The sequence below is a fragment of the Callorhinus ursinus genome, unplaced genomic scaffold (genome assembly GCF_003265705.2).
Source record: "Callorhinus ursinus isolate GAN/ISIS: 27379988/994484 unplaced genomic scaffold, GSC_fseal_2.0 scaffold26, whole genome shotgun sequence".
Lineage (NCBI taxonomy): Eukaryota > Metazoa > Chordata > Mammalia > Carnivora > Otariidae > Callorhinus > Callorhinus ursinus.
The window spans coordinates 24850337-24871105 of record NW_027397088.1 but is presented as its reverse complement, the minus strand read 5'-3'; the positions used below and the strand labels follow the sequence as shown (position 1 = coordinate 24871105).

General features: G+C 40.9%; 2 protein-coding genes and 1 long non-coding RNA gene across 15 annotated transcripts in view; 2 read left to right on the top strand and 1 right to left on the bottom strand.

Annotated features, from left to right (window-relative positions):
• SLC17A3 (solute carrier family 17 member 3) overlaps nucleotides 1-5526 on the top strand; it is a 23039-nt gene extending 17513 nt beyond the window's left edge. For 2 of the 3 annotated variants that reach the window (XM_073877649.1, XM_025891148.2), the window contains 7 exons: nucleotides 2825-2949; nucleotides 3070-3231; nucleotides 3523-3652; nucleotides 3743-3890; nucleotides 4179-4269; nucleotides 5111-5247; nucleotides 5333-5526. In XM_073877649.1, coding sequence (XP_073733750.1) covers nucleotides 2825-2949; nucleotides 3070-3231; nucleotides 3523-3652; nucleotides 3743-3890; nucleotides 4179-4269; nucleotides 5111-5245 — 791 coding nt within the window. In that variant the 3' untranslated portion in view covers nucleotides 5246-5247; nucleotides 5333-5526. The remainder of the gene's footprint in view (nucleotides 1-2824; nucleotides 2950-3069; nucleotides 3232-3522; nucleotides 3653-3742; nucleotides 3891-4178; nucleotides 4270-5110; nucleotides 5248-5332) is intronic. The other variant, XM_025891149.2, reaches the window with a different exon arrangement.
• Nucleotides 1-20620, bottom strand: part of LOC141370111 (uncharacterized) — a 21520-nt gene extending 900 nt beyond the window's left edge. Inside the window, exon 1 of the long non-coding RNA XR_012373873.1 lies at nucleotides 20495-20620. This is a non-coding gene — a long non-coding RNA (uncharacterized lncRNA). The remainder of the gene's footprint in view (nucleotides 1-20494) is intronic.
• SLC17A1 (solute carrier family 17 member 1) overlaps nucleotides 10623-20769 on the top strand; it is a 42705-nt gene continuing 32558 nt past the window's right edge. For all 11 annotated transcript variants that reach the window (XR_012373872.1, XR_012373867.1, XR_012373871.1 and 8 more), the window contains exons 1-4: nucleotides 10623-10709; nucleotides 11889-11968; nucleotides 16685-16857; nucleotides 20536-20769. Coding sequence is in view for 5 of the 11 variants with exons in the window: in XM_073877653.1 (XP_073733754.1) it covers nucleotides 11935-11968; nucleotides 16685-16857; nucleotides 20536-20769 (441 nt within the window). In the remaining 6 variants the exon portion in view is untranslated. The remainder of the gene's footprint in view (nucleotides 10710-11888; nucleotides 11969-16684; nucleotides 16858-20535) is intronic.

Below are 20769 nucleotides of genomic sequence, written 5' to 3'. Positions count from 1 at the left end.
GACAGCTATTCTAATTGTGCTATAACCTAAGTCTATTTGTTCAGAAGTTAGTTGGAGAAATGGAAAAATCTTTTTTAAAAAAGACCCAAATCTGACTTCCAGACATGAAAACTATAATATATGGATGGAATTAAGGACAGATTAGGGTACCGAAAAATAGCAGTATAACTCATCCAGAACGGACCGCCCTGAGAAGAAGAGTAAGAGTGAACGAGACCATGAGGACAGAGCAGTGAGCTCAGAGAAGAGGAGTGGTAAGGGAGAACAGAAGAAGTCTTTGAGGAAATCACGGGTGAAGCGTTGCCTAAGTCAATGAAAACTACAAACTCACAGACCCAAGAAGGTCCATGGGCCTCAAGCACAGGAAACATGAAGAAAATGACACCAAGTTACACGGTAATCAGATGGCTCAAAGCCAGTGATATAGAATCTTAAAAGCAGCCAGAGCTAAAAACCGGGTTACATACAGAGGAACAGAGTCAAGGAAGGGGTCCAGCCTTCCTGCCTGAAGCAAGGAGGAAGGCAGCAAAACATCTTTCAAGTCCTGCAAGGAAGAAACAATCTGTCAACATAGAACTCTGGAGGCAGGAAAAAAAATTCAGAGGCAAAATAAGGACATTTTTAGACATACCAAAGTTGAAAGAATCAGACATTTAAATTAAAGAGAGCAGTACCATCTTCAGTAGCATCAACAAATACGTAACATAAGGATAAATGGGAAAAAAGATGTGAAAGACCTATGCACTCAAACCTAATTCTCATGAAAATAAAGATTCTAGAATAGCCAAGCTATTTTGCAAATGACTTGCAAAGTTGGAGCACTGACACCGCCTGATGTCAAGACATGAGATTATGTCATCAAGACCCTGTAGTATTAGTATATAGATAGAAAATAGATCAGTGGAGCAGAATACAGTTCTAAACAGACTCACACACAAAAGGTAAACTGATTTTCGACAAAGATGCAATGGGAATTCAATGGAAAAAGGATAGGCTTTTTAACAGATGGTGCTCAAAAATTGGATATTCCTGTGCAAAACAAAACCAAACCAAAAAGCAAAACAAAACAAAAAACCAAAACCAGCAACAATGGCCTTTGGTCCATTATCTTGTACCCTATACAAAAAGGAACTCAGGGGCACCTGGGGGGCCCAAATAGGTGTCCACCTCTTGGTTTTGGCTTGGGTCAAGATCTGAGGGTTGTCAGATCACCAGCGTCAGGGTCTGTGCTCAGCAGGGAGTCTGTTTGGGATTCTCTCCCTCCCTCTCCCTCTGCTCGTCCCCCCGTTTATGCTCACTTGCTCTCTCAAATAAATAAATCTTAAAAAAAAATGGAACTCAAACTAAATCCTGAACCTAATTTTAAAATCGAAAGTCAGGATCCTTCTAGAAGAAAACATGAGGAAATCCTTCTTCTTTAGTTAGGCAAAGATTTCTCAGACAGGACACCAAAAGCTTGATCCATAAAATTACAAACTGATAGACTGGCTGTCATTAAAGTGAAAAACTTGCCTTTATTAGACGTTATGAAAATACTTGGAAAACACACATATAATAAGGACTTTTATTTAGAATGTGTAAATAATTTTCAAAACTCAATAAGAAAACAAAAAAAAATGATTTAAAAGTGGACCAAGACACTTCCCACCAAGGAGGAGAGAGAGAGGGAAAATAAACACAGGGCAAAGTGCTCGACATCCTTCATCATTAGGGAAATGCAAGTAAGAACAAGGAGATACCTCTGTACACCTCTTACAATGGTTCATGGGACGCCACAAGAAATGTGTGTGGTCTCTGCCCCCAGTCTCTGGCACAGAGCTCCTAAAACCCTTGCAATTTCCTGAATGATACAAGCGTCTTCTGTTCTAATGAGGCAACTCTCGGTGGTCCCCTGGATAGCTTTAAGACAGGGACTGGTCACCAGAAAGAACAAACACTGATTCGAAGCTTGGAACCTCCAGCCCCACGCTCCAGCCTCCAGGAGGGAAGGAGGCTGCACGATGAGTTAATACTCGATTATGCCTACGTTTTGTAGCCTCCATAAAGGTCCCTAAACTATGGGGTTCTGAGACCTTTCAGATTGGTGAACACATCCATGTGCTGGGAGGGTGACTCATCCCAGCTCCACAGGGACAGACCCTCCTGTGCTCAGAACCATCCGGACCTTGCTCTGTGTGTATCTCTTAATCTGCCTGCTCATCTCTATCCTGTATAATATCCTTTATAACAAACTGGTAAGCATAAGTAAACGTTTCGCTGGCTTTTTGACCTGACTTTGTTCCAGTTAATTATCAAAACCGAGAGGGGGGTTGTAGGAACCCCCAGCTGTGTAGTCAAGTCAGAAGTGTGGGTAATCTGGGGCCCCACTGCTTGTGACTGGTATCTGAAGGGGGACATTCTTATGAGACTGAGCCCTCCTCACCCTGTGGGGTCTGTGCTACCAGTAGTTAGCGTCAAAATGGAGCCAAGCTGGTGTGTATCGAGAATTGGAGAATTTCTTAGTGTGAAAAACCCACACATTTGGTGTCAAAAGTGTTAAATAGTTTTCCTTTGGTAATATTAAAGAGGTTGAATTACCAAGTTTTCTGCCATCCCTAGGGTCTGTGATTTCCATTCGCATAAATAATCAAGAGATGTAAAAAAAAAAAAAAAGAGGGTTCTAGAAAGCTGTGCTACTCATGTGAATTTTTTTGAGAAATGGAAAGGGGGATATTATGAGCAAGGGCTTTTCGCAGGACCTATACTGGCAAATGTCCTGACAGGAAAAAAATTCACACAGAAAGCAGAACCACGCTCAGTTCCCAATTTTATCCTCTGCTGGCAGGAGGCATCGGCTGTGTCTACTGCCTTCTCTGGTTTGTTCTGGTTTATGATGACCCTGTCTCTCACCCATGGATAAACGTCACAGAAAAAGACTATATCATATCCTCCTTGGCCCACCAGATACAGGTAAGGACTCCAACTATCTCCGGAGATCTTGTGTCAACCTCTGGATTCCTCGGGGTGCCTAAGGTGCATGCGTGAGCACGTCTCAGATCTCACTGTTCTAATCAGTACATTTGTGTTCAGGTCAGCCCTTGTAAGCAGCCTCTTCCCATCACAGCCATGCTCAGGTCACTACCGATTTGGTCCATGTGTGTCTGCGGCTTTGGCCATCAGTGGCTAACAGTCACACAGATCGTGTACACACCAACTTACATCAGCTCTGTGTTCAACGTTAACATGAGAGATGTGAGTGCATTTCCTTCCTTGCCTCTCTCCAGTATGCACGACCCACCAATCACTTTGTCTTCACAAGTCATTCCTTCCAGAAAAGTTTATCCTTTACCACCCACCACGAAATAATCTAGTATTTAACACTAATGCCAGTAGCTTTTCTGAGGACATGTTAGAAGAGGCTACTGACTTTCTTCAGACTGTGAGATCTCAGGATTGTCAGTATGATGATCAATGGTTTATCAACAAAAGGTGTGGGCTCACTGCCCCTATTATGATGGTTTACTCAATTTTTCTTCCCCTCAGAATGGGTTCCTGTCTGCCCTTCCCTTTATCATCGCCTGGGTCTTTGGTATCCTGGGAGGTCAAATGGCAGATTTCCTCCTGACCAAGAATTTTAGGCTTATTACTGTGAGGAAAACTGCCACATTTCTAGGTAAGAGCAGGGCTTGAGGGTTGGATGATTCACAAAGCATACAACAGCCAAAGATGTATCTCATTGTTTAATGTATCCCACATTCCCTAGGAAATTTTCCATCTTCAGCACTCCTTGTGGTTCTGCCCTACCTCACCCCCAGCTACGTCACGACAATGACCCTCCTAACGCTCTCGTGTGGACTATGCGCCATATGTCAGTCAGGGATCTATATCAATGCCTTAGATATTGCTCCAAGGTAGGACGGTAATCTCCGCTCTTATATTCACGTGTTCTGAAAAAGATTTAGCACGAAGCTTTCTGGGAGCCCCAGACTTTGGGAAGTAGTAAATCGCAGGCAAGGACCGCAGTTGATCCTGTGGCCATTTTTTCAGGCACGTGGGGGGAGGGGTATTTTTGATTTGTCTCAGTGCCTCTCATTAAACATATACAGTGCAAGTCCTTTTTGATGTAATTAGAAGAGCAAGGCTGAAGGACACTGTGAAGCCTCTCTGGATCTAGCCTGGAACATCCCTATCACCCACAGACATTCCAGTTTTCTCATGGGAGCCACAAGGGGATTCGCATACATAGCAGCGATCCTCGCGCCCACTGTCAATGGGTTTCTCCTCAATCAGGTAGGGTTTTCTTGTCACAGACTCTTACTTTCTTGTCACAGACTCTTACAATGCTCTGCCAAATCTAAAGGTAGTAGCATAAAGATGGTATTCGCATTTTAGAAAATACAATTAAATTGTGGGTCAGCTTTGTCATGAAGATCAACCTGGCAAAGAAAAATGCAGAACAATTTCTTTCAGTCTTCAAAACTGAAATCACAGCCATACGGATGTCATGAGGTGAGGATTCCATGCCTATATGCAACTTGCCATGTCTTCTGCAACCCTCTGGAGTTTTCATTTGCACAACCATCCCCACGCAGAGGGATAATTAAAATAGATGTGCCGCAGTGTGTGACACATGCAGGCATGATTGTGGGTGTGTTGTATGCGGGAATCTCATTTAATTATTGATTCTCACACCAATTGTGAGGATCACTTCCTGATGATTAAGCTGAAAATCTGATAGAATAAGTCTTTCCACTAAGAGGATATAGAATCAGAATTCTTCCTTTTTAGACGTGTCTAGCTCCAAAGCCTGCAATGTTGCCACCATGCCATGGCAACGCAAGAAGAAAACACTCAGCGTGTTTGATGTTGTCATGATTTGCACAAAAGAGACAACGTATGGCACTTTGGTAAACAGTGACAAATGCAGTTCTGTAAGTTAATTGTAAAGGTCCCTAAATCCCATTTATTAAGACTATTCCAAATGCACTTTGAACGTATTATTTCTATCCAACTACCAAGCTGCTCGCGGGGAATGAATTTCTGCAATGGAAACCCACTAGCAAACTATAAAATGGCCTTATAGAGACAAGGATGAAAGGGGTAATATTTACTTGAGGTTTTGTGTCCTCAGGATCCTGAATTTGGGTGGAGAAATGTCTTCTTGTTGTTGTTTGCCATTAACCTACTAGGACTGATCTTCTACCTTATATTTGGAGAAGCAGTTGTCCAGGACTGGGCAAAGGAGAGGAAACTCACTCATTTATGAAGGTAAAGGATAGTGATTTCATCTGTGGATTTAACCAGAGAAGCACTACTTAAATTTTTAATTCTCTGTCACTTTTTTTTCCCTTAGTTATTCCACCTTGATATGATGGAGAGTCACCGGGCACCTTCCTTCACAAATGAGAAGCCTTTGGTGACGAAAATACCAACAGAAAGAATTTCATTTGCCTGGTTCTTTTCGAATCTGAGATCAGTTCTTTATGTTACTAAGCTTTCTTTTTGAGGAAAATGTAAGAAGAATGAAAATTCCAATAAAGTGATAGCTGAGAACAAAGTTGTCGTCTTCATAGAATTATCAGTGGATTCGGAGGAACTGCTGGAGCAGAGCCGATAGGCCAGACTCACAGTTTCTGGATCTCAAAACAGGAAACAATGTTTGGAAGCTCTTCATTGAGGGTGGTAACCTCAGTAGGACGATGATTTTTCCTATCTGTAAAAGTGAATATTAATTTGTATTTGTTGGACTGGACATTGTCCACATGCCCCTCCCCTTGTGTGTTCCACTCTTCATCCTGTTTAGGCCCCAGGAGGCTGACCTGCACGGTTTGCATCCACAATGCCTTGTCCACTGGCTTCTGCTGGATTTTCAATGGAGACCCAAGAGTGAGGACAGAGAGTATCTCTCTCTGAAGTCCCTCCCTGTGGGATCTGCAGGTGGCTGATTCTTCCCCTACAGTTCACAGCTACTGGTCCCTCCACACATGCTGGCGGCTTCTCTCTTCCCCTTTCAGGCCTTTTTTGGCCTGCGCCACATTCCCAGTCCTGTGTAAGTTGTCTCTTTCAACACTGTCTTCAAATTACCCACTGTGAGTCTGCCATATTTTCCTTCTGGGATCCAACTAGTACCTCAGTGGTTGAATCATATATAAAGCTCCAAACGGGAAATGGAGCAGTGTTTTTGTAAAATGGTGATGTGTAGGTATCAGTGGGTCAGAGCATGTGCGGGGGGCCAGGGCTGTTTCCTTGGTTGCTTCCCGTGGTGATCCTTACCACATAGGCGGCAGAGCCTGAGGTCATTTTATGTTGAGGTGATGTGATGGGCACGGTTCTGAGTGAAAAACCAGGGCAAGGAGACAGAGAAGACAATGACGAGGTCTTGCTCTCATCTAGAATCTAGGCCCTTGGGACGTGAGAGCAAACTAGACCCAGTCACATTCTTCAGTCTAACGTGTAGGACAGACACAATGGCTGCCGGGCCACTGCCCCAGGCACAATAGCAGGGGACATACAGGCCATTGGGGGAGACCCACCCCAGCGGTTCCGATCCCAAGTGGAAGAGCCCAGGGAGGGATCTCCTTCCACAAGGAATTCCTGAGCTAAATGGGTTGTCCTACGGGAAGATTTCTCACACTGGAACTCAGCACATACAAAAACACCGAGACAAGAAACAGGATGGATTCCGAAAGGAATGACCTGCCCCCATGGTCAGTTAGGAAAGCACAGAAGATGGGAGGTGGGTGTGACCAGCACATGAAGGTCGTGTTTGCCATGTGAGGGAGCTCGAAGGGTACCCTACAAGCAATAGTGACAAGGAGAGAAGAAGAGAGACATGCATCGTATTTAGGAGGTAAAGTTGAAAGGTCACGGCATTTGGTTAGGTGGGTGCTGAAGGAGAGAGGAGTTGAGTTTGGGTGTCTAACCTGAGAGACTGCATAGAGAGTGTCTGATGAGCTTAAGTCAGAGAATGCAGGAAGAGGAGTCCGTTTTAGAGTGGAGATAATGAGTTGACTTGGGGCCATGTTGTGTTAGTAGTAATAACGAGATATGTATTAGTTTCCTGAGATATGTATTAGTTTCCCGGGGTGGCCGTGACACAGTGCTACAAATTGGGGGCTAAAAAGCAGTAATTTATTGTCTCACAGCTGTAGAAGTCTGAGTAGGGCAGCAGAGTTGGTTCCTTCTGAGTGTTGAGGGAGAATTGGTTCCGGGCCTCTCTTCTGGGAGCCTCAGGAATTCCTTAGCTTGTAGATGTCTTTCCCCCTGTGTCTTCATATCATCTTCCCTCTGCACATGTCTCTTTGTCAAAATTTCCCCTTCTTATAAGGATGTCCCATGTTAATGACAGGTTTTTTTTTTTTTTAGAGAGAGAGCATGCATGTGCATGTGAGCAGAGGGCGGGGCAGAGGGAGAGAGAGAGAGAGAATCTTAAGCAAGCTCCACACTCAGTGCAGTCTGACCCGGGGCTCCATCTCATGACCCTGAGATCATGACCTGAAATCAAGAGTCAGATGCTCAACCCACTGAGCCACCCAGACATCCCACTAATGACAGGTTCTTAATGTTGCTGATAGTACTAAATGGATATGACCAACGTGCTGAGGCCCCTGAGGGTCCGAGGCTGTGCCATGCGTTTCTGAGTCTTCAGTGTAGACACTCAATAAATATTTGGTGAACCTTAATATCATAAAGCAAAAAAGTAATTCTGTGTATCAGTAATCAAGTAATTTAATGTATGAGAAAAATTCAGGATTCAGGAGCGTAAAGTCAAAGAAGTTTTAAAAATCACTCTAACATTCAATTTGAATTGGAAATACCAGACAGAATTTGTAGCTTTTTCTTAAAAAAAAATACTTCTTTTACATTCTTCCACTGAAAGGGCCTAGAAGCAATGAGACCTAGGAGCAAGGAGTACCTCAGTATTTGGAGTGTGGTCTCTGGATGTTACTTGCTACTGAAAGGAACCAGCACTCCATAAGAAAGCCCAGGTTCGAGAACAGGAAATACACCAGAGGAGCCTGGAATGTGTGTGTGTGTGTGTGTGTGTGTGTGTGTGTGTGTGTGTGTGTTTTAGAAAACATGGAAGCTATCCCAGACAACTAGGGTCAGGTCTCAATAGATAGAAACCGGCTTGAATAGCCTCCTACTGGCCAAAGAAGGGACAATTTAAGCATCAAAAAATAGGTACTCAATAGATTGAATCACATAAAGTAAAACCCATGAAGTCATAATTTTCCTTGGTCAACTTTGCTAAGGCACTAAATTATTATTCTACAACTTCATAAAGTATCCAGGCTTTCTTATTTTTTTAAGATTGTATTTATTTATTATTTATCTGAGAGAGAGAGAGCACACACAAGCGGTGGGGAGGGACAGAGGGAGAAGCAGACTCCCTGCTGAGCAGGGATTTCCCCATGCAGGGCTTGATCCCAGGACTCTGGGATCCTGACCAGAGCTGAAGGCAGACCCTTAACCGGCTGAGCCACCCAGGGGCCCCTGGCTTTCCTATTAAATCTGTGTTTCAGGGTAACCAAATATTCAATTAGGCAAATTTCCTATTTTGTAGAAGACTCCAGTTCCTACATGAAGAAGGCAGGATAGAATTAGAAAATCACCATTCGCAACTTCTAATAAAATAATGGATCTAGGCAGCATTTACTAACAGCCATCAAAGTGCACAGGTGAAGATTGATGAGAACTTCATTAGTGGATAAATCAAGCTGAGAATATCTGAACCCACGGAGCAATCTTATCTCACTAGAAATGAGCCAAGTTGACACCGGGGGCATTATCCAGCACCCCATGAAGTATTCTTGTCCCTGATCTAAGCAAGCCTCTCCACATACCAGCAGGTTCCAGGACATAAGGGGTAAAGAATTTATCAAATGACACTGAAAGGAAGCAATTAGCCAAATTAGTCGTGAGAGTCACTCTGCAAATGACCCTGTTTTGTTACTATTGTTGTTTTTAGGTAACAGCAAATATAAAATGAAGGAAGGAATGGTTACAAAGTTAAAGAGAGGTGAGAGCCATAACAGTTATGGGTCACATGTGGATCTTGTTTGGGTCCTCATTTAAATAAATCAAATATGGAAGGAAAGAAGGAAGGAAGGAAGGAAGGGAGAGAAAAGGATAACTCTGAAGAAATTGGAAACATCTTCCTAATGACTAGCTATTAGATTATATTAAGAGATGATTGCTTATTAGATACACCGATGGCATGCTAGGTATGTTTTTTAAAGCACTAATGAGTCATATACCCATGCTGTACTTTTTATGGGAGAAATTACATAATATCTGAGATTTACTTTAAAATACTACAGAAAACAACCATTGGAGAATTTTTTATATGTAATGTATATAATTTATATATAGTTATATAACTCGATTGGCCAAATATTGATAATTGTTGAAGCTGGCTAATGGGCATAGGTTATATTAAACTCTTCTACATTTCTTATATATTTGGAAATTTCTATACAATGTTAAATTTAAAAACTTAATAAGAAACACAGAATCCAGAGGTAGAATCCAGGAGTGATTTCAAAAACATATCCCAGAACAACATAAAGCTTTGGGGTCAGCGCACAGGAAGATCGTTCCCTCTGGGTAATCAGTAATGAGAACCTGAGACATTGACACCAGATGGGAATGCTGTTTATTTAAAATATGGACATTGAGCAACTGCTGATCTGGGGCTCTCCATCACTAAAAGGCCAGAGAACGCCAGAAACTGCCAACCTTGTCTTCAAACTGTACAAAAATACAAGAATAGCCAGGACCTGGATTTCCAATGAAGAAAAAATCCAACTGATTATGTAAGACATCAGAGTCTTTTGGGCAAATAGGTTAAAGGTTTTCAACATTTCTTTAGAGAGGAAATGACTGGGTCAATTAATAGAGCATCTGCTATGAGCCAAACTTTTATTAGACCCTTATAAGTATAATAACACATCTTTAAAAAAATGCTGAAGTATGTAAGAAACTATATATCATGCAAAATCCCTGATTTAAGGGCATAGATGTTCCTCTCCGATCAGTAGGGTGCCTTCAAAGAATTCCAAAGTAAAAGTGCTCCCGGGTATCGCTATGGATAGGTGGCGGAACCAGGAGAACTTAGTCATTGCAGAAGTTATGGGGGAAGTCACTTTCTTTGGAGGACATACCTTAATAAAATGTACCTCTCTCCGAGGAGCTTGAATGTTGGGCAGATGTGTTCTTTGCAAAAGAGAGGGGGGGAGGGAAGGAGAGGGGAGGGGAGAAGAAAGGCAGGGCAAAGGAGGGAAAAAGGAAGGCAGGAAGACAAAAAGCTAATAGGGTGTTTATGGGCATTTAACAAGCCATAGCCTTTCCATCAGAAGGGTCCTGCATACCCAGAGCCACGCTCAAGCAAAAACATCTACCCTGGGAGCACTTAGGCAACAGTGTGGTTCTCCCTCCTGGCAGGAGGAGACCAGCCATGTCTGGCTATACAGTCATGAACTTGATGGCAGATTTCCAGGCGGTTTCTAGTCCACTGGAAGATCGTAAGACTCATACTCCTCATCGGAAGATTCAAGGAAAGGTAAAAGTGAAGTTAAAAATTAAACCCTTTAACTTTGACGTAATGAAGTCAAAGGATTGGGTGAAGGATTAATGGGGCTAAAATTGGGAAATCCAGAAATTCAGTACTTTTTCAAGTTCAAAGGCTTCACAGGGGAAGAAGGAATCGCTTGTCTGTCCCGAATCAGGTCAGTCTTATTCTTACATTGCTACTAAATGAAATTAACAATTCCCCAGAGTGATGAGCGGGACTTCTCTGTTAAAGATCTTATCAAGGGCGTTTAGCAAGCTCGGGAAATTTGGGGGGAAAGTGCATTGCCACAGATTCTTCCTGAGGAAAAGTAAAAAGAACATATTTCTAGGGATTAGTGTGAGGGGGACAGTTGTGTGGACAGTCAAGGAAAGAGAAGCACGTGGTGTGTGTTGTATGGTGCTTGCGGATCTGTGAGTGGTGTGGGGTGTCTGTGGTGTGCATAGTGGAAGGTATGCATAAGTATGTTTGTGATGTGTGTGGTGTGGTGTATGTAGTTTATATATATATGTGTTGTGCTGAGATGTGTTTTTGTGTGTAGTTGTACATGCGTGCAGAGCACGTGTGTGTCTGTGTAGTATGTGTGTGGTGTGTGGGTATGTGTGCTTGCACTTGTGAGTATTTTGAGATAAACAGCAGTCCCAGAAGATGTTTCAGCATGGGATAATGGTGGTTGACCAGCTGCTCATTCAAAATATTTTGCAAATCCAGCCTTAGGAATTTATCCTTTGATCATCTGGTCAAACTGATGTGGCTGAAGCTCAAGGTGTAGACAAGGGCATGACTAGTGCCTGTAAGCGCAGTGGCTGGTCTGTGCAGGAAGGGGGGTGACCTGGCTCTCCTCAAGAAGGCAAAATTAATAAGCAGATAGTTATTCTTCAGCCCTATTAAGATATAAGAAAAATAATTTATTTAACTTTACTTATTCCTTTTCCAAAGTTCTTTTTTACATTCAAGTTTCTGACCTTGAGCAATCTCTTCCTGCCTGAAAACATGTTTTAACATTCCTTGCAGGGCATGTCTACCGTCAGTGAATTCCCTCAGCTTTTGTTTGTTTGTTTCACTTTTGAGAGATATTTTCACTGGACATAGAATTATGGGTTAGCAGGGTTTCTGTTCTTTTTAAATAGTTTTCAGGGGGGCGTGTATATTTTTCGTCAACTAAAAAAGCATAAAAGCTCAATGTCAAAGGAAGCACATGGTTGAGTTAAATGGGAACTGATGGACGGAGCAAGCTTCCCTTTGATGCATGTTTTAAATCAGAAAGGAGTACTGGGTGGTTTTTGGTCAGTTCTTCCCTGCGTTATGCTGATACCAACATGTTTCACACTTGCAGCGAAGACCACACCCCTCAGCAAGAAGAAAAGAAACCGGAACCCCTTATGCAAATGGATAACCAGTTCCCTCCCAGGAAAGGTAGAAATTATTCTCTATCCCACTGCACAGGCTTTTTTCTTCTTATATATGACATCCTAGGGGTGCCTGGGTGGTCAGTCGGTTAAGCCTCCGACTCTTGATTTCAGCTCAGGACATGATCTCAGGGTCGTGAGGTCAAGCCCCACATCCAGCTCCATGCTGTTTGTCTCTCTCTCTCTATTCCTTTCCCCACTCTCTCAAATAAATAAATAAATAAATAGACAAACTGTTTACTTTGAGCAGGGCAGGGGAAGGACAATAAGAATTTACCACCATTGTCTTAGAGTTATGTGCGTGTCATGGGGAATACAATCCCAGGAGAGGGATCAGGCAATGAATTCCATTCTTTTTCAATTTATGTAAAGATGAGTGGTCTATTAACTTCTAAATTTCTTCTTGTGTTATTTTTTATATTTAGTGATTTTGAGTTTTCTATTGTTCATTTAATCTATATTCAAATTTATATACAGATATACAAAACATAGAAACATAGAAACCATATAAACTGATATATATATTATATATATATAAAGCATATAAACCTATATATATATATATAACTTATTGATTTCTGCCCTTTTTCTTAACATTTCCTTCCTTTTCAGTTCTTTGGGTTTGTTCCTTTGTTACTTTTCTGTCTTCGAATTCTTTCTTCTTTTTTGATAAATATCCTCAGGGGTGTACTTTGGCTCTAACTGTCCATGAGTTGAACACACAGTATCTTAGTGTTGCTCATCCCAAGCACTTTGGAATTTCTCTTGGTTTACTTTTTAACTCAAGGCTTATTTAGAATTAGTTCATGTTCTTCCTGGAGCAATGTGGAGGAGACGAGTTCACAAACTCAAAAGGCATCCCTAACTGACAATGACATCAAGTCCTTCTCTCCATACGGTGAGGACTGCCTCCCCTTTGCTCTCTGGAAGGACTTTTTTTCTTTCTCTCCTCCAGAGACCTTTCCCCCAGCATTTCTGTTAGTTTTCCAGGTCCATTCACTTTCCTTTTGATTTTAAAGAGTGGGTTTAGAAAGCTTTGGAGCAAGCCACCCTCAGTGTGTGCATGTACGTGTGTGGTTGGAAACGTTTTTTCTGATGGCCCAAGGACAGTGAGTTTTAGGCTGCAAGCCAAAGGAAGGACTGGCTGATGACTGAGTTGTTTTCTTCCTCTGCTGAACTCCAGGGCTCGTTCACCCCGGGCCAGTTTCCACAGTCCCCCTGGCAAGGTGGGGGGGGGGCGGTCAGTGTGTTCAGCCCTCACTGAGTCAGTAGGTCTTTGGCATCTAAGTGTCTGAGAACAGGGTCTCTTACTAGACCCTCCCATTGCCATGGCCTTGGCACTTGACTCCTGTTGTCTCTGTGCCCGGGGAGGCAAAAAACAAACAAAAAAGCTGGTATCAAATGTCTTCAGGGAAAAATCTGCCTTCAATGATCAGTCTATGCCTTGTGGAGCCTGTCTCCACTGAACCCTTGGCCTGAATATTTCATTTTTCCTGGCAGATAATCCATACTTCTAATGAAATATTTAATTTGATTGATTGATTGATTGATTGATTGATTGATTTGGGGGGGCAGAGGGAAAGGGAGAGAGAGAATCTCAAGCAGGCTCCATGCCCAGTATGGAGCCAATGCAGGGCTCCATCTTACGACCCTGAGATCATGACCTCAGCTGAAATCAAGAGTCAGATGCTTAACCAAATGAGCCATCCAGATGCCCTGAAATATTTTATTTTAAAAATATTTCATTTAATATTTGTATCTGTTTACAAAGGGAGATCAGTCCAGAAAATGAATTTTCCAGGCATGAGTGTAATTCCACTTGGCAGGGTATCCAACATTTATCTAGCTGAACTTCAAAACCCTTATGAGTCAGCAACACCATTTACCCTCCCTCTCCCCCTTCCGGAACTGGAATTTCTGCAGCAATGACCCAATGCCTGCCCCACCCCTGTATGGCAGGAGTACTGGGGGCATAGAGCTTGCCTCTCCTTTCACAAGTCCACAGGTACAGAAATAGTATGCTCCAGCGTGAACCTCCTTCACTTCTGTTTTAGATCATTTAGATGATAAGATTTGTGACTTTGAGCTAATGAGATTTTGAGGAGGAGACAGAGTTGAGCTGATACTGTTATTATAAGATGAGACGTTTAAGGACCAGAGGGGGGGCTGTGGTAGCCAGAATCCTAAGATTACCCCCAAGACTCTGACCCCTGGTGTACACGCACTTTCCACTAGTTATTTAAGCAAACACTAAGCTAGGTGCTGCCTGAAGGGATTTAGCAGATTTAAATAGGGTCGCAAATCAGCTGGTCTTAAAATAGGGAAATTATCCAGGAAATTACCCAGACCTTAAATCTGGGTCTAGAGTCAGAGACCAAGCAGTTAGAGAGATTCAAAGCGTAAGAGAGTTCAACGTAAGAGAGATTCTCCTGGCTGGTTTTGGACCTGGAGGAGGCCATGTGACAAGTCACACCAACTGTAAGCAGTTGATAGCTGGCAGGCAGACAGCAACCTCAGTTCTGCCTCCATAGAAAACAATTCTTCCAATCACCTGAATGAGAATGGAAATGGACCCTTGCTCAGAACCTTCAGCTGAGAACTCATTCGGGCCAAACCCTTGATTGTTTAGCCTTTGAGACCATGAGCAGAAAACCCAACCATATCATGCTAAACTTCGGACCTACAAAACTGTGAGTTAATAAATGGGTGTTGTTTTAAGCCATTATGTTTGCAGAAATTTTCTTTTTACACAACGATAGAAAATGAACACACACTTTGTAAAGCCTATCTACAACAGAACCTTCAACAAAGCATTATCTGAAATGTAGAAACATAAAAACCACTCCGTGTAAATCAGGAACAATGGTATAAAACCCAGGGATGCCTGGTGCAATCAACAACACACTGGTGGTTCTGATCCAAGGAGAACATGAAATTAAAGATCTGAGGATAACAAAAGAAGAAATAAAATCATCATTATTTGCATATTCCCAACATAGAACATCCCCCCCCCCCACAAATTAGCAGATGTATTTTTAGAAACAATAGCAACTTTTGGCTAACTGATTGGATATAGTATCTTTAAAAGTCTAATTCATTTCTTTTTTTTAAATCTATTTCCTTTTTTTTAAGATTTTTATTTATTTTTTGAGAGAGAGAGAGAATGGTAGAGAGAGAGCATGAGAAGGAGGAAGGTCAGAGGGAGAAGCAGACTCCCTGCCGAGCAGGGAGCCTGATGCGGGACTCGATCCCGGGACTCCAGGATCATGACCTGAGCCGAAGGCAGTCGCTTAACCAACTGAGCCACCCAGGCACCCTCTAACTCATTTCTTTACACCAACCCCAGGCAAATAAAAAATGTAACTAAAGAGACACCAAATTACCCTCCACTGGGCTGTAACAATGTAGGTTCTCTCTTCTCTTCTTTGGGGCTGGCCAACAAATGTGCTTTTGGATCTATGCCAATCTGATCCATGATCATAGTTTCTCAATGTTTTTCGGATTTATTGAAGTATTAATTATATACAATAAAGTCACAAGGTGTACCTGTAGGTGAGTTCTGACAAATGCATAGAGTTGTGAGCAAGAATCTTAGAACATTACATTAAATTCCCATTAGGTTCTTTCTGGTTCTCTTGCCTTGAGGAAATTGCTGTTATAATATCTACCACACAAATTAATTTTGCCTATTTTTAAATTCATAAAATTAGATCTCTCTAGTATTCACTTTTTTGGTGTCTAGCTTCTTAAGCTGAGCATATTTTTGTTGACATTCATCTAGATTGCTGAGTGTGTACTTCCTTCCTTTTTATTTTTGAGTAATGTCCATTGTATTAATATAACATGGTATGTTCATCCATTCCAAACACTCAGCTATTTTGAATAGAGCTGCTATAAACATTTTGGTACAAGTCTTTTTGTAGACCTATGTTGCTATTTCTCTTGGGAAAATGCCATTTGTTGAAAAAGACTTTATTTTCCTCTGTTATATTGCATCTAGTGCATTTATTCAAAAGCATTTGACCATGTCTATGCATCTGTTTCTGGACCCCCTACTCTCTTCCATTGATGAATTTGTTTGGCCTTATACCAACACTACACTGATTATTCTAGTTTGAAACTACTTCAATAAGTACATTACATTTTTTTAAATGCAATTTTTCTCTGCAATGTGTTTATATGACTATTCATAGACTATTGATACAAATTTAGAGAATTAAACAGTTTCCTTCAGAGAAAGTCTTTGCTGTTATTAAGGGGACTTACTTCCAAGACTAACCCAGAGTATTTGTAAGTCCTCCCATTAAAACAGGCATGAGACAAAGTATCTGGAGGACTGGTTTAATTTTCTGAGATATTCTTGTTGGGATTATATTATAGGGAGGTATGGGACTATTATATCAATCACATAGCTTCTTATTGTATCATAATTTCTTAAAGGCCATTAAGTACAATAAAATTTTTAAATTTAATTTAATAATAAAAAATTTAAATTAATATCTAGGATTCCATAACATAATACTATATGTCAGGTATATATATATATATATGTATGTATATATATATGATATAATTGATTCAATATATATATGGTTGTATATATATATAACTGTAGGTCAGGTATATATATATGGTTCCAAATTTCTGAGTTCCCTTCCTAAAGTTGCTGTATGGTTTTATCTCAGCTGTGTTAATAATGGACACTTTCTGTTTTACTTCTTAGTTCCAAGTTTTTGTTCCTTCCGCTATGGATTATCTCTCCTCTTGCATTTCTGTAACGTTGTAATAATGGCACAGCGCATGTGTCTGAGCCTCACAATGGTAGCCATGGTGAACAGCACAGATGCTCTTGGTTCACCCAACACCTCCACAGAGGAGCACCTGGATCACATAAAGGTATATGAAAAATATTATCCATAGTCACATGTTTAAAATCCTATCTTGCTCATTGATTTGTGTAGAGATTGAATGTTATCATAATTGATGTGACAGTAATCATTAGAAAAAGAAGTTCAAGTCTTCATCTATCTTGCTAGTAGTAACCTAACTAAACATGTCCCATGATTACAGCACACCTTAATATTTGTGAAGGGCTTTGTTATATGAATCCTTCTATGTGAAGAAGAATAAAAACTGAGCATTAGGGTCTCTAGAATTGAGAAGTTTGGATAAGAGGAAAAAGAGAAAGCATTTCAAACCAGAGCAGAAGTAAAGACACATTGTTTCTTTAAAAGTTTTTGAATATGCAGTATATTTACATGCTTCACTAATTTCATTTCTGGAAGGTAGTGAGTTTTGCTACCTGTCAGAAGATGTAGAACAGGGAAAAAATGGAAATGAATGGGAAGAATATTTTTTTCACTCTACTCTTCCTATGTTCTGTTATGAATGCACAGGTAAACATGAACATACTTTCTTATTTTCACCTTTTTTACATTAAAAATAACACTTTATATGCAATGTACTGCATCTTAATTTTTTTTAACATAATCATCAGAACCAGGCTTAGATATGACACATATGTAGGAATTCCCATACAGGGAATTTAAAATAGCTATAATTAATTTGTTAAGTCTCTAATGGAAAAAGTTGGCAACACATAACACCAGATGGGTAATGTCAGTAGAGATGGAAATTATGAGAATGAATAAAAAAGAAACAGAAATCCAGGTAACTGTAACATAAATAAAGAGTGCTTGACAAGCTCATAAGTAGTCTCAACATAGCTGAGGGAAGAATCAATGAACTTCAGTATGGGTCAATAGAAACTTCTCAAGCGGAAATGAAAGAGAAAGGAGGGGTTGGGAGGGAAGCTTAACAGAATATCCCGGAATTGTGGATAATATCAAAGGTATCGGGGTGCCCGGGTGGCTCAGTTTGTTGTGTCAGACTCTTGCTTTCGGCTCAGGTCATGATCTCCTGATTGTGAGATTTGGCCCGACGCCAGGCTCCACACTCAGTGGGGAGTGTGCTCAAGATTCTCCCCCTCTCCCCTTCCCCTTCCCCTGCTCTCTCTCTCAAATAAACCTTAAAAAAAAAAAAACATAACATATAAATGGCTAGAATACTAGAAAGAAAAGAAAGAGAGAGTGGCAAGAAGTAATATCTGAAAAATTAATGGTTGAGAACTTTCCAAAATTACTGGTGGACACCAAACCACAAGTCCAAGAAGCTCAGAGAACACCACACAGGATACTAAAAAGATAAATAATTAACAACGAGAAAAACCAACTAGACATACATATTTAAATTGCAGAAAACCAAGACAATGAGAACATCCTGAATGAAGCCAGAGGGAAAAATATCTTACTTACAGAGGAACAAGGATAAAAATTACAAAAGACTTCTTATCAGAAACGATTCAATTAAGAAGAGAGGCAAAACAATCTTTCAAGTGTTGAAGGCAAAAGAATCTGCCAAGTTAGAATTCTATATCCAATGAAATTACCTTAAAAGTGAAAGAGGTTAAAGACTATTTCAGGCAAATAAAAACTGAGGTAATATATTGCTACAGTAGGCCTGCCATAAAAGAAATGTTAAAAGATGGCAGATTTTAATCCAATATATCTATAATCACTGTATTTATTATTTATTTACTTATTTTAGAGTGAAAGCCTGTGAGCAGGTGGGGGGAGGGGCAAAGGGAGAGGAAGAGAGAGAATCTTAAGCAGGCTCCATACCCAGCATGGAACCCAACGCAAAGCTCAATCTCATGACCCTGAAATCATGACCCTAACATCATGACCTGAGCCTAAATCAAGAGCCGGACACTTAACCAAATGAGCCACCCAGGCACCCCTCAATAATCACTTTATTTTTATTCATTTATTTTTAAGATTCTTATTTGTTTCAGAGATAGAGCAGGGTGGGGAGGGGCAGAAGAAGAGGCGAGAGAGAAACTCAAGTAGACTGTGCTGAGTGCGGAGCCCCATGAGGGACTTGATCCCACAACCCTGAGATCAGACCTGAGCTGAAACCAATAAACATGTTCATCAGTAGATGGATGAATGCACCAACTATGGTACATCCATAAAACAGAGTACTACTTAGCACTAAAAAGAAATGAACTAGTGACACACAGAACAACATGGATGAAATTCAAAATAAGTATGCTGAGTAGAATAAACTATATATATAGTGTATGACTCCATTTATATAAAACTTCAGAAAGTGAAAACTATATCATAGTGACAGGCAGATCAGTGGTGGGAGAAAAGCAGGAGGGAGGAATTACAAAAGAAGTAAGGAAACTTCTGGAGGTGGAGAATGCATTCACTGCCTTGATTATGGTATACTTTCATGAGTATACACATAATTATATATGTATATATATATATATATATATATACATATACTTTCATGAGTATACACATAATTAAAAATTTATCAACTTGTACACTTTATACCAAAGATTAAATATGAAGTTTCCTGTGTCACTTGTACCTCAAAAATCTTTTAAACTCTTTTTATCCAAATTGTCTCTTGGATTATATTCTTTAAATATTTGTAGTATTTCATTGCTTTGGTTTCAATATTGAGAACTCCATGTTCTAGAGAAATGGCTACTCACAGGAGCCATATACTGAATCAGCAAAAAAGGAGGGAGCTCGAGCTGTGGAGGCCCTATAGAACCTCCCACTGTAATCCAGGGAAACTGATCTTCAAATGTGAGTCACAGAAAAGGGCTTCTCTTTGCTGACATACAAAGGTACTAGATGAAAAAAATGAGAGAATATAGCATGTAATTATTCCCAAATGTGAAGACTCACCAGAAAACTGTTTCCATAGAGCAGATCTAAATTGTAACCTGAAATTACAAAAGGAACCTAAAAGCTAGTTGAAGCAATTACAGTTAAGGAAGGAGCACCGCAGAGAAGAACATACAGAAGCTCAAAGCCAAGATGGCCAGGCAACACTATGCTCTGCCAGTAGACAAATGAAGACAAGTAAGTTGACAGAACGCAGGGAAGGATTATGGAAAAACAAGACATTTAGAACATTTTAGAAAAGAAGAGAAACCAAGCCAAAAAAAAAAAAAAAGAGAGAGAGAGAAATGGCCTTCTTCCTTCACTGTCTCATCCAATTATTTCCAGTTCAGCCTGAGACGTTCTCTTTGTGATTTGATCAATCACTATTTTTTTCTCTCTGGGAGTAGTCTGGATGTGGGGGAATGTTGTTTTGTGAATGAGGTTAACTTAATGGCGGAGTCAGAGGAAGAGAAAAGGCAAGAGGACATTCATGACTGTGGTGGGTGTAGTACTCTACGGAAGGGCTGACACGCAGTGTAGCAATGTTCAAGAAGCAAGTATTAAGTGCCCATGCTGTCCTGGGGCTACAGAGGGTGCCCTTGACTTGCAAGACCTTTACATTATAGTTGACGATACCATGGTTACATGTCAGTACACACAGGAAAAGACGTTCCAAAGGAACAGCAAGGATCCCATGATAGAGAATGAGGCAGAGGGGAGCTCCTTTACACTGAGTGGGTGGGCAGACCAGGTCTCCTGCATCCCTAAACATCACAGTAACTCACAGGATGCAGAGTGGCTCCATGTGTCTCCTTGTTTCTTTCAGAACCCCGTGTATAACTGGAGTCCTAAAATCCAGGGTATCATCTTCAGTTCCGTCTTCTATGGTGTACTTATCACCCAAATTCCTGTCGGATACTTGTCTGAAAAATACTCCATCAAGAAAATGATCGGCTCTGCATTATGCCTCAGCTCTCTACTTAGCCTGTTAATGCCAATGGCAGCTGAAGGTGGAGAAGCTTTCCTCCTGGCATGCCGAGTAGTCCAGGGAGCAGCCCAG